The 12,593-nt window shown below is 37.7% G+C and overlaps 1 protein-coding gene across 7 annotated transcripts in view; it reads left to right on the top strand.

Moving 5' to 3' along the window:
• BTRC (beta-transducin repeat containing E3 ubiquitin protein ligase) overlaps positions 1–12,593 on the top strand; it is a 144,598-nt gene that overhangs the window by 34,445 nt on the left and 97,560 nt on the right. For 3 of the 7 annotated variants that reach the window (XM_080402399.1, XM_080402397.1, XM_080402400.1), the window contains exon 2: positions 4,113–4,181. The exons of the other annotated variants lie outside the window; for them this stretch is intronic. In XM_080402399.1, coding sequence (XP_080258525.1) covers positions 4,113–4,181 — 69 coding nt within the window. The remainder of the gene's footprint in view (positions 1–4,112; positions 4,182–12,593) is intronic. 7 annotated transcript variants of the gene reach the window in all.

Here is a 12,593-nt window from a genome sequence, read left to right as displayed (position 1 = left end):
AGCATTATGGGTTATATGATCAGATTCATAAGATCCTTAGTACATATATATTTCATACAGGTCTCCCCCCCCTTTTTTTTTCCTACATGGAAGTAGATGAAATGGAGAAGCAGCAGTACTGCCTTGCAAGTACTGTAGTAGGTTTCCTTTTATAGTTATCATTCTTAACTTATTTATCTTTTCTTATGGAAGTGAAGATGCAGATATTTAAGAACCCTTCTTGCACAAAAAAGCCCAATTTCCGCTCAGTACTTAATTAGCACTTGTTTATGACACGGCATCTGATTTGATTTTCAAAACAAATTGCACAGTAAAGAGGCTGATATTTAAACTGTATAGTAACCACAGCTCCAGCTGTGACTCAAATATTGTAAGCCTTCAGGGGTTGTGTTTAGGCTTAGAAAATAGGAACTCAGGCCTGTAATTAAATGTCCTCTAAAAATCAGCCTTTGTAGGAAAGGGAAGAGGGTACCACGGAATTTTAAATTACTGACTTGTTCTCAGAAATCATTCTGTTGTTCTGGGCCTTGCTAGGGACTGCAGAAATCAAATGGATAAAAAATGGAAGAGTAGATTACTAAAGGAAACAAAGTCAGGAGTTGCAGAAAAAAAGATGAGCAAAGCAAGCTATTCAGGCTCACAGGTTTATAGGCAATTGCAATATATATAATAATTTTATTATTAAATATTATTAATATTATATATATAATAATATATATATAATAATTTTAGTATGTGGGTATATAGATGACAAGTTCTGTGGCCACCAAAAAGACTAAAGAGAAAGTAGGCATTCATTTCACACAGAGTAAAATTGCATTTCAGAATAGTAAGTTGCTGATGGTTGTGGAATAAACCATCTGCAGTGGTGGAAGGCTCATTTTTAAAGTCAGTCATCAATAATAAATGTGAATGTCTTGGAAAAGAAAGTACAAATTAGTCACTCACCTAGATAAAAATGTGAAATATTCACAAAATAGCATGATAGAAATTAGTAGTTAGAGTGCTTCCAGAGTCACTTTTTGAGGAAACCGAACACTGTTGTGGCTACTGAATTAGAAAATAAAATTACCCTAGCAGCCTGACTTCTAGTCATGGTAAATGCTGCGGGAGATGCTAAGAGAAAATACTGTGCTTATGAATGATATTGAACCATGAGCATAAACGGCATGTGCTCATGAAGATACAAAAATGAGTGCATCTTGCTGGGCAATTAATGGTATTGTTGATAGAATTGCCTTGAATAGATCATAATTGTGGAAGATTTTAGTGTTGATTGACAAAATAGTACAGTTTTTGAACAAGGCAGTTCTGTGTCCCACATCTTTTAAAGGCTGGGGGAAGAGGGGCAATTTTATTTTATTTTTTAAACTCTCAAGCATATATGGGTTCCTCTTCTGGCATTCTGTAGTTGTCTGCTCTTATTTGGATACTGAAATTCAGAATGTTTAAATCGGATATACTTATTTAAGTGCCTGTCTGGCTGAAGAATGCATTCCTAGGGGCCATTCACACAATGTGCCTTGGAGAACCACAGAGCTTCAGAATTTAGGAGATCAGTTGTAAATGTTTAGCCAGTGGTGATTCTGTGAGATTGTAATTAAATTACGCTTTTTGATCAGTGTTTGTATTTCATGTGAATAGGGGCTGGTGCAAATATCCCACTTTAATGGCATAATCAAAAGTATGTGGGTAGTGACATACCTCATACCGGTATAATTTGCTTCTATACAGTTTATTTTCCTCTTAGATGAGGGTGGTAGGTTCATCAAATATAAAGGAGATGTACAAAGATTTTGCAAGTACAGCGTTGAGGGATGAGTGATGGGTCTTAGTTTCTCCTATTTGTATATTTAACTTGTCAGCCTTAAGAAATAGAATTTACAGTAGCTGCTAATCTGCTGGAAGTCCTGATTACTTTTATTGCTATTACTCGAGCAACTTTGTGTTGAAATCACAAAGAACTTGTGTTGGTAAGAGTTATTAAATAGAAATACAGTGTTATCTTTGGTATTGGAGACACTTCTGCATGAGAGTAATCCTGTTGATGGCAATAGATCTGTTAATACATATCTGCAGGACCAGGGTCTCCAAGTTAAATGGCTTAAATTCAAACTATTCTGGACCGATGAGCTTTACCGATGTTAAGGAGTCTGTCAGTCCTAAGAGAAAGCTTGAATGTTATCCTTGAATTTGTAGGTTAGGTGACAAACAAAGAAATGAAGTAATTTTTCACAATGTGGTGTGTGAACCTAGGTAAATTAAAGACCAGTATTTGGGGGGGCTCTACTTCTGTCACTGTGGTTTCAAAAGATCATTATTTTTGCTTGTTTATAAAGGCTTTCCCCACCCCCGCATTGGCAGGTATACTGTGCTGTGCTACTTTGAAAAAGCAACTGTAGCACTTGAGCCGGAAGTAAAATGTGTGTTTCTGCAGTGTTCTTGCTAGATACATAGCACTTCATATAGTTTCTTCCATTTTTCAAAGCATGTAGAAATGTCAGCAGTTCCTCTCAGCAAACCTGTGAGGTGGGTTAAATGAGTGTTGTCCTCATTTTACAGTGGTAGAGAGACTAACCACCCATGAAGTTAGTGCTAAAGTAAGGATTAGAGTCTCAGAGCATGATGCTTCTAGCTGTGTGAGAAGTCCCCTAAAACATAGTTTGTTAATGTATTAAGCAATGCAAGTCCAAACTCAGCAGGTGATTGCAGTAACCAGATATACTTGACTTTAATTAATCAGCACAATGGTGGTTATTAAAATTAATGTTTAACTGAGATTACTGGCTAGGACACAAGGGCGTAATCTTACTGCTGCTTTGCAGGAGGATTTAAACTTAAACTGGAAAGAAGCAAAAATAACTAATGTTCAATGTATATTGTAAAATCCTGTATGTGTACTTCTCTTTAAAGACAAGATTTTAGTTTGTTCTTGTTTTGATTTCAAATTCCAAGGCTGGACTACCTCCCCACCGTAGATGTGGAGGTCTGTCATTCAGTGGTGAAACATTTTTCCTCTCCAACCAATTGTATTTTTAGCATTGCAAGTACCAAGATGGACACAGTTTGTACAAACCAAACATTTTGTTGACACAAGAACAAGTGGGAATAAACTCACCTTGAATAGAGCCATTTTGAAAATTAGAAAGATTTTTCCAGCCTTCCAGAAGTAGCAGTAGGGGCACTTATCTACTAGTTTGGAAGGGAAGTACAGTGAATTAAGAAAGGGATTGTGAAGTAGTTTCTAGGAGCAAGAAAGATCTCTGGACTTGGTGTCTGCAAATGTCCAGTCTCGTCCTGTTGCTTAGATGTGATTTTGGTTTCTGAGTATCTTCTTTTTTTGGGAAGAGGGGGGAGTACAATTGAATCCACTTGATTGTGAAAATACCTTCAAACTGCAAATATATCATGACAGGCAATGTTTCATTTCTTTGTTACGTACTTTTTTCTAGCTGTAAGTTATGCTATATGTTTTGTGCTTCCAGAACAATTGGATGTCTTGCTCTTTCCTTAACCTGATAAATCATGAAAACAATAAATGGGGAGAATGTTATATTTGTTTTACCAGTTTGAGGCATAATTTATGGCTGTGTGTGCATATAGTTTCCTGTTACCCCTGTATTAAGGCTGCGCCTCTTTGGGGATTTTCCTTAATTTTTTCATGTTGTCCAATGTCTGGTCTGACCATGTTGAGGATGGTGGCAGTAAAAATACTCTCATAGCTTGACCACTGTTGTTTTGACACCATTTAGCTTTCTGTAGTGGCAAAAGCATTAATGACCATTAGTCTTTGCTACTGCACCCACCACAGAGGCTGTGCTTATCCAAGTGCGTTTGTGTGGAAATTTTAAAGAAAAACCTATTTTTATATATATGTATATACAATGAGAAATGTGAAATGGTGGAAATTGTAAAAATGGTGGTGGCTGTATTAGAGAAGTGTTCTTGAAGCAGCTGATACCAGAGGAGTAAACAAGAACTAATGTGGGGACTAAACCTTCATATGTGGCTTAAAAAAAATCTGCATCGTTTAAAATGCTCCAGAACTTAGATCTAGGTTAGCTAGGTCCCAGTGTAAAAGGAGGTCTCTCTTTATGTCTATTCTCTCCTAGCCCCGAATACACATGCCAAAAGATGGATTCCAACTTATATCTTCTGGATACCAAGCATGGCTAAAGCAGGTTGGACTGTATTATTGTTATTCATCTCATGTGAGGGACCGTGTTGGATACCTGTGCTTGTCTCATTAGTGAAGTACATAAATGAGGGTGTAATGAAGTTATGGTGCCATGTTAGCTGATACCCCTCATAGCCATCACTGTTTTGTGTTTATGCATGCTGTGTTTGTATAACATTATCTCACCAGTCTTATGAATGTGCACTTCCTGTAAATAAAAGTTCAAAATGCAGTCATCTGAAAGTGAAAAGGGTCAGAGTCTGAAAACAAATCGACAACAACAGCTCGAATTACAGAATTAAAATGGGCCTTAAAACACAAAGCTGCATGGTGGTGGTGCTGGTAATAATGGGGAGGCCACTGGGTTAAAACTCAAGAGAATTGCATCTAGCGTCTAATTCAGATCTGCCTGGGTGAAACAAGTATGGACACTTACATCACATAACAATTGTGCAGTTTGACACAATCTGACACTATGGGGACTCCCCACTTGGAAGTGGCTTAGTGCTATATTACTCTGGCTATTATTAAAGGCCAGGCTTTAGATGTCTCAGCAGTCTGCCTCTAGCAATTGCTGTCAGCTTTTCACTTTTGTGAGTGAAAAATCCCCTTTCAGAAAAAATAGCTTAATTTACAAATTGCCTGTACAAACCCCTTCTCTCATGAAGATACACATCTGATGAATCCTGCATCCTTGAGAATACGTAGCTTAAAGTTGCTGTTTTTGTAGAAAGCCAAAATGATTGTGGTGTTATGGCAACGAAAACTGAAAATATGAAAACAGCACAGATAAGCTGCATCCTGTTGTCGTGGCAACTGGAGTTATGAAATGACGAAATGGGGTGGTGAAGGGTTCTATAGTACTGTGACCCCAACAGAAACAAAGAGCAAAGTCACTTGAGCGGAGTGGGAGAGAGTGAAAAACTACAGCTGCGAAACCCCTTAAAACACAAGAGTTTTCATTGCAGGTGCTAACAGGATGGCATTGATTCTCTCCAGTCTTGTCTCAGTATCTTACAAGTAGTAAGTAACTTATTTGTGCAAGTTGCTTACAGCTGTCAACTTACATTGACTTCTGTGAAACTGAGAAGAGCTTGAACACCTGTGAAGAGATGGGCATTGAGTCCTGTATTAATTTGCAAACCATTTCTTTGGGTGAGTGATGTGTTGCAAAGGTGAAGCGTACTTTGGATTTCTCTCAGGGAGACCATTTCTCTCTCTCTGCTCCCCCCTGCCCCAAGTCCACACTAGTGAAGGTCAGCTGGGACATTGAAGCTGATGTTTTCTTGATTTAAACTTTGCTGAGCTGAAGGCAAGGTGTCTCAGAGGAATCTCAACTCTGCAATTATCGTCTCACAGAGCTCAAGTTTGTTGACCTATGGGGCATGGCATCAGTTTCTGTTACTTATGTGGTAGGTCGGGAGGACAATAGGAAGAGGATTGTATGGCTGTTCTGTTTTTCTTTTACTTCCGAGGCAAACAGCATTTGTTCTTGTTGTGTTATATCACCAGTGCTCTGATGCAGGTGGGATATGTGCTTTTTTGATTCTGAAAATACTGAGAGGAGAAAAAAAAATAACCTCAAAATGCTTAGTTATTCCAAGGAGACTTTCACACTAGGCAACCTCAAATAATAGAAAACCTTACTTTTTAAAAAATATTTTTCTGTATGGCTGCTTTCTTTTTGATTGTAGGTTTTCTGTTATTGGTTCTGAAGCCTTTATTTTAAATCCTCTTACTCCTCCTTGATCCAAGGAAAAGTTATAAACCTGAGCTTGTGTCATCAGCAGATGCTGTCATGGAGAGAGCTTTGCTATTGCAATTTAAGTGCTGTGATTTCACTATAGGAAGTATCTGGGTAAGGGGGCTGATACAAAGGGTGGAAACTTTTGGTCAAGAGTACTCATGAGAAGCAGAGAGGTTAAATTTTTTTTGAGGTGAGACCAGTTTGGTGTGGGATACATACCCAAGGTCTTACTTCCAGATTCTTCAAAACTGTATATTGGAAAGAAAGCCACCTTTGATGTATTTAAAAGCAGTAATCATGTATGCATCCAGATGGAATGGTGGCTGTGCATCAGGTTTATCCTCCTGGTGTCTGTTTTTAACAGGGTCCTAACATAATGATTTTTTTATTATTATTTTTCCCCCCCCTCAGCATAGCTGAGTATTGATCTGCAGCCAGACTTACACAGAATGTGAGAAGAATCCCAGTAACACATTGTATTAATGTGAGCTAAAAGCAGGTTATATTACAGATGAGCCGGAGGAAGATGGAGTTCTGCAAGACTGGACACATACCATAAATAACAATAAAACTGACAATTTTATCTAAAAATTGTGCTGGCTGGATTTGCGTATTTTCAGCCTACTTAAACTGGGGATAATAGTTGAACACTACCTGAGCATGGGTCGCCCACACTGATGTCATTACCCTCTGCCCTTTAATGGCAGGTTTTTATATTTAATGTTGCTGTGCTGCAGTGGAGAGCTGTATTGTGTCCCATGTGGGCTGGAGGAAATACAATACCAATGGCCAGGAATACATGTTGCTTTAAGAATAGCATTTTAAGTAACTTGCAAAGCTGTCTTCAGCTGTTTCCTGTGAGTTTATCTTTTACAAAAAGGCAAACACCTACAGGTAATTTATTCAGCCTCGATCTTCATTCAAGCCTTTCTTTGAACGGCAGAGTTGTGCTGCTAGCAGTCTGTAACATCTCATCACCTAGATGTTGACCCTTTGAAGACAAGCTGCAATTGACTTCTAAGGGGAGGAAGGGGGGAATGTTTCTGTATAAATATGATCAATAGGCATGACATTCCAATTCCTATATTATATTGACGTTTTCTATGATTTAAGCCGAACGGAAATTGGGCAAATTAAGCTCTTAATTAGCTGAAACACTTACAAAACATTATTCTGATTACATAAACGGGGAAATTAGAAGTATCATTTTAAGTGGTTTGTGAAACATGGTAATTCAAAGTTAAAGCTAATTCCTCCCCTTTGCATACCATTGTGAGCAAGTATGCATCACATAGGGTATGTAATATAATGTACTCATCTGAGTCTTTCTGCCTCCCACTGTCTTTTGGAGTAGAATTTTTAGAGCAAAGTTATAAACCTGTAAATGTGTTTTATGCTGGAAATTCTTGGTGCTACCTTAACTAGATTGGTACCAGCAAAGGCCAGTATAATCAAAACAAGGCACTTCAGATATTAATGGTCTGCACTTCAGTCAAGTCAGCTGGAAAAAGAGTGTAAAAACCAGGACTGTGGTGATAACAGGATTCTCCCACTAGAATTGCACTTCCTAGGAGAAAAATGCAATGATTCTGGAAATACTCTGGTTTTCTAATTTTGTCATTTAGCATCTCCTCCTTAACTTCTAAAACATATATTCTATTTTCAGTGGATACATATGCTTTTAAAAATTTAGATACTAATTCCTTGGGTGGAAAGTAGAAATAAACTTTCTTTCTGCAGTTCATTATTAATACTTGACACTCTTATAGTTGCTTGAGAATGCAAAGTGCTATGCAGACATATTAGTTATCCTTGAAACACTTTTGTGTGGTAGGTGCGTAACATAACAATAATCCTGAGAGATTTTATGGAAATAAATAAAACTAGAGATGAGGGAAAATCTAATGAAACCTCCATTTCATCTCTCCACTAATACAGGTTTGTTCTCTGCAGTTTGTGTGATGAAAATCTGGACCAAAGTTGTAGAAGTGTCCCAAGCTGAGGAGGTTTCAACCCATATCTTGGAGTAGGGTTGGGCATTTTTTTAAAGCCTCATAGCTGTTCAGGCTCAGTGATGGTTAAGCAGTTGGTATATTACCCTTTTTGCTTTTTCTCAGAAAGATGATTCACTATTCTCTTCTTATTGGCTCCCTGTTGTTTCAGTTTTTGCTGTTTATATGTCAGAGCTTCATAATTAAGGCCACATGCAGTCTCTGACACCTCTCTTAGGCAGGGTAGTTCAGTTGTCCTTGCTCTGCAGATGTGGAGCTGAAATGCGGTGCTACTCTGCCCAAATTCATTGCAGAATGCTTGTGTCAAAGGATTGGATTTAAGTTTTATGGCATGGTAAGATTTTAAATTGCTTGGAATTGCTGCGAAGTTGGGCTTTGGACATGATGAAGGTTAATAGCAACTGTGTTTTCTTGCTTACGAAAGAGCCTAATGCTCTTGCTCTTATAAGATCTCTATTTTAAGCCTTCAGATAGTTTCATGCTTTAGACCTTGGTGAGATTGCTTTTGTAAGTTTGGGTAGGGCTTGCTTTTAACAACACTATCTTTGGCGTTTCTTAAAGCAGCACACACATGTCTCTGCATGTTACACTTCTTAAAGAAGGCTATGGCATCTGAATCTTAAAGCTCTGCAAGTGCACAGGTTTAGATTTATCAGCTTCATGGATTAAAGAGCTGTAATTATGAGAACATTAGTATTGTCTAGTTCAGATACGATCTATACAAAATCCCTCAAGCACTTGGCAACCGAGGATCTTGTACACCTTATGGATGGGAAGTTGGCACCTTTCTGGGGTGTGTGATTTCTGTTGATCTGGAATCCTGGGGGTTGAACTCCAGTTACTACTCTTTGGGGAAAACATTTCCTCACAAACATTTACCTAAAAGGTGTGATTTGATTCTCCTGGACCCCACTCAGGTAAGAAATTATTTGGATAATCTGAATATATAACCCCTTTTCTATGTCCCTTGGTTTTGATATTGAAGAGTAGTTGGTGAACTGGAGGCTTTGGTAAAAAGTTACTGTAAGCTAGGAAGTTACCAGATTAGAGAAGAGTTTGCATAATATGTATGTTAAGGAAAATTTACTGACCAATTACATGAAAAGTGGGAGGCTGAAGGAAAAGGAATGATTTACAGCAGTTTGAGCTGTATGTGCACAGTAAAGCTTGCAGAATGTAGTAACTCCCTGAGCCATAGGCTGAAGGGAAAAACTGCTGCACTGAAATCTGTGATCTGTACCAGTGTAAGAAGTCCGGTATTTCCTATGTTTGGAATCTAGGAAGTATGTTACAATTGAACCCTGGTAGCATGTTTCAGCCTCTGATTTGTGAAACCTAATTGTTCTGAAGATGGATCCTACAGTTGTCCCAGGAACATATTCTCAGCTTTCCCTAAGTGAGATATTGGGGTGCTTGATTTGCAGTTTGTGAAAATGCTTCAAGAGTCTTTAATAAGATAGCTCTATTACTTTTATTATTGCAAAACAAGAGCACAAGCCACTTTTAATAGTCTTCCATACATGCTTGGGGCAATGAGACCAAAATGTCTGAATGCAGTAGAAGCTGAGAAATTGTGAAAAGCACTGGTTATGACAGCAGCTGCATGTTGCCCTTCACAATTCTGGTGCATGATGTGCCAGCTAGAAGAGCTGGCAGTTTGTGGGCTAGTTGAACCCTGGGAGTTCATCCTTCTCATGTTAGCACTCCAAGGAGTATTGTAGTTGCCTCTTTATTTTATGAGTTCCTTTTCTTACCATGGAAGGACTTTAAAGAAAAAGACTACCAGTGACAAAAGAAGAATTATCCTGTTTAAAGTGCAGGGAATGGTGGTCGGGGCTCTAAGGTGTAAATTTTAACTGTATGAATTTTGGCCATTGTTTTTGGCTTAATTAAGACTTACAGGTTTTAACATTTTTCTTATTTTCAAATGAAAACAGGCAAAAAACTTTTGAAGAAAGTCATAAAAGTATTAATTTGCTCTGAGCCATGCTAGTCTCTTTGGTAAGTTCATAATTAGGCAGGATTTTTTTTTTTTAAATGGCTATTCTTGTCTCTCAGGTATATAACTGCTCCATAACTGGTAAATCTGTATTCATATGTTAGGGATTTTAAAGGCGTATTATTTACACAATTCACTGGAATGGCTCCTTGGAAAGCTGGGTGGCTCTCTCATGTAATTATGTATTTAGTATGCCTTGTATCCACTGTTGGGATAGGGGGGAAGAGAAAAGAAAAAACAAAGCCCCACAAAAAAACCCTACTAATATTAAAACAAACAAAAAAATTTCATTCCATTTTTGCAGAGTTTTCTGAAGCCATATCATATACCTTTTTCTCAGATAAAAAGCCTATATGATCAAGTGCTACTCAAGCTAAAAAACGAAGTATGTATGGCAGGGTTTTTTAATTGTGAAAGTACACAAGATGCACTAGGAATTTATTTTCTTTTTTTTTCTACCTATATCATGTATATTTAATCAAAGAGAACACCTCTCTGAACTGTAGAGGGAAAAATAAGAGATACCTTTTCATTTTTATATGTATATGTGAGAGGTCAAAAGGATGAAAAGTGTACCAAAGAAAGGAACCAAAACCACTTTTTAGCCAGGAGTAAATTTCTGGAATTGTTATTAAGTTTCATGATACCAACATTTGTAATGTAAATAGCAGCTGCCTTATCTGATATGTTTCATACAATGTATTCCATGCTGTGGTGACAGGAATAGTGCACATTGGACACAATGTGGAAGCAATGTGTATGGTATTTTTGGCATGGGCTTAGTTAAATATGTGGCCAAAAGAGGATCTGAGTGGGATTGAAAAGTATTGGGGTTTGTTCTCCCATTTATTGTGTTATCTGATAAAATAATTGTGAATATTAAGAATCCTAGTAACATCTGAGTGTGTGTTTAATAAAACATTGTGAAGGATTAAAATGTGAACATCCCATATTCACTTTCTAAAGTGATGAAAAGAGGAGATGGGGAAAGATCTGTCTCCTCATATAAAGCTTAGGTCTGGTGTGTTTAGTTCTAACACTCTTCAGAGCATCCTTTACGTTTTATCTGCTCCAGTTTGGGTGGTAGAATTTCTAGCATTTTTTTCCCCTCTTCTGTTGTTTGTAATAACTACGACTTGTGTTTCTGTTTTGCTTTGTACAATCTTGGCCAGTTCCCTGGCTTATGATCAACTGGATCAACCAGAAGAAGTCCCATTTCTCTCAGCTTTTAAACTCTTCAGCTCGTCAACATGTATCATATATTCATTAAGGAGCATAAATAGAATATTGGGTGAACAGGATCTTAATTCCCATGTCCCAAGAGAATAAGAATTGTTATTGGTTTATCTTTAGAGTTCAACTGCATAATGCAGTGGACACTGTACTAAAAGGGATGTAAATCTGAACTAGGAAAGCTTTGAAATAGTATTATGTATGGTTGACCAAGAATCAGCCCTTGGAAAAAAATGTGGTTTCCTTCTTGGCTTTGCCACTAACTTGTGAAGATGTGCAAAAATAAGTCAGGTTGCCTGTAAATCAAAGGTGTTCTAGGCACAGGGGTTATCATAAAGTTGAGGGGAGGGTTCAGACAGGGATAATAGGTTATTATACTTTATCATGTTAAAATGCACCACAATTAAAGACAGTTGTTCTGTACTACTGTCTAATTAATTTCTCTGAAGTGTTTGTAAAGAAAATGTCCTTAGGCAATTGTTTGGGGTTTTTTTTGTTGTTCTTGTTCTACAGTGAGTTCAGTACAGTGTGCTTGAGTTTTCATACCTGTGGACTATAGCTGTAAATTGTAGTAGTTCAAAAAGTTTTGGTTTTTTCACCATGTAGAGCCCACTTAATTTTACAGGACAAGGTGATATATTTCTGACCTGTAACACAATTTACTAAAACTGTGTTAGTTACCCTTAGTATATTGTATTTGCTGAAGGACTAGAAGAGAACAAATTTGATAAAAACAACCCAACACCACCCCCCCACCCCCCCAACAGTCTGAAATGGTAATGTATAATCTAGTAATGCAATAGCAAATAAAGTAAATAACCAATATTTAGTACTGGCAAAAATTTAGTCATTGAGTGTGTATTGAGATTTGTCTTTAGGACATCAGGTAATTGGAAGAGAGGGTAGGCTATTAGAGGCGGAACATCTGATGTAGTCAAAAATGTTCTTGTAATATAGTTACAAGAATAATTGAATAGCTTAAAATACGGCTTCCCTTCAGCTCGTGGTTACTGCCCACTCGGCTCAGCCAGTGACTGTGAATGCTTCTAGCCTGTTTTAATTCAAAATAAGGCAAGCCCATTTTAATCACCGGTGGAGCAGCTGGTACCAGCCCCTGTCAGGAGGAGGATGCTGGTCTTGTTTGAAACTGTTCCCTATATTTCTGTAGTGGGAATATATATTTCCCTATATTTCAGAGTTCAAGGGGTGGGTCTTACAGTTCCTTTTTCCAACTGATTTTTGTGTTTTTGTTAAATAATTCCCTATCTTAGGCCACTTAATGTGTACTAAAGATACTTTTATAAGTGAAAAGCTTTTTGTCTCTGGGTCTGAAAGTTGTGCAGATGTCTGAAGTATTAATGCAATCGGGAGTCAGGAAGGTAGAGAGTCTGCTGCATCCTGGCCCAGCACTTAGCAAGCAATATC

Source organism: Falco punctatus (assembly GCF_963210335.1).
Source record: "Falco punctatus genome assembly, chromosome: 9".
Classification (NCBI taxonomy): domain Eukaryota; kingdom Metazoa; phylum Chordata; class Aves; order Falconiformes; family Falconidae; genus Falco; species Falco punctatus.
Note: the sequence above shows the minus strand (reverse complement) of the source record. Positions and strands in the feature narration are given on the sequence as shown.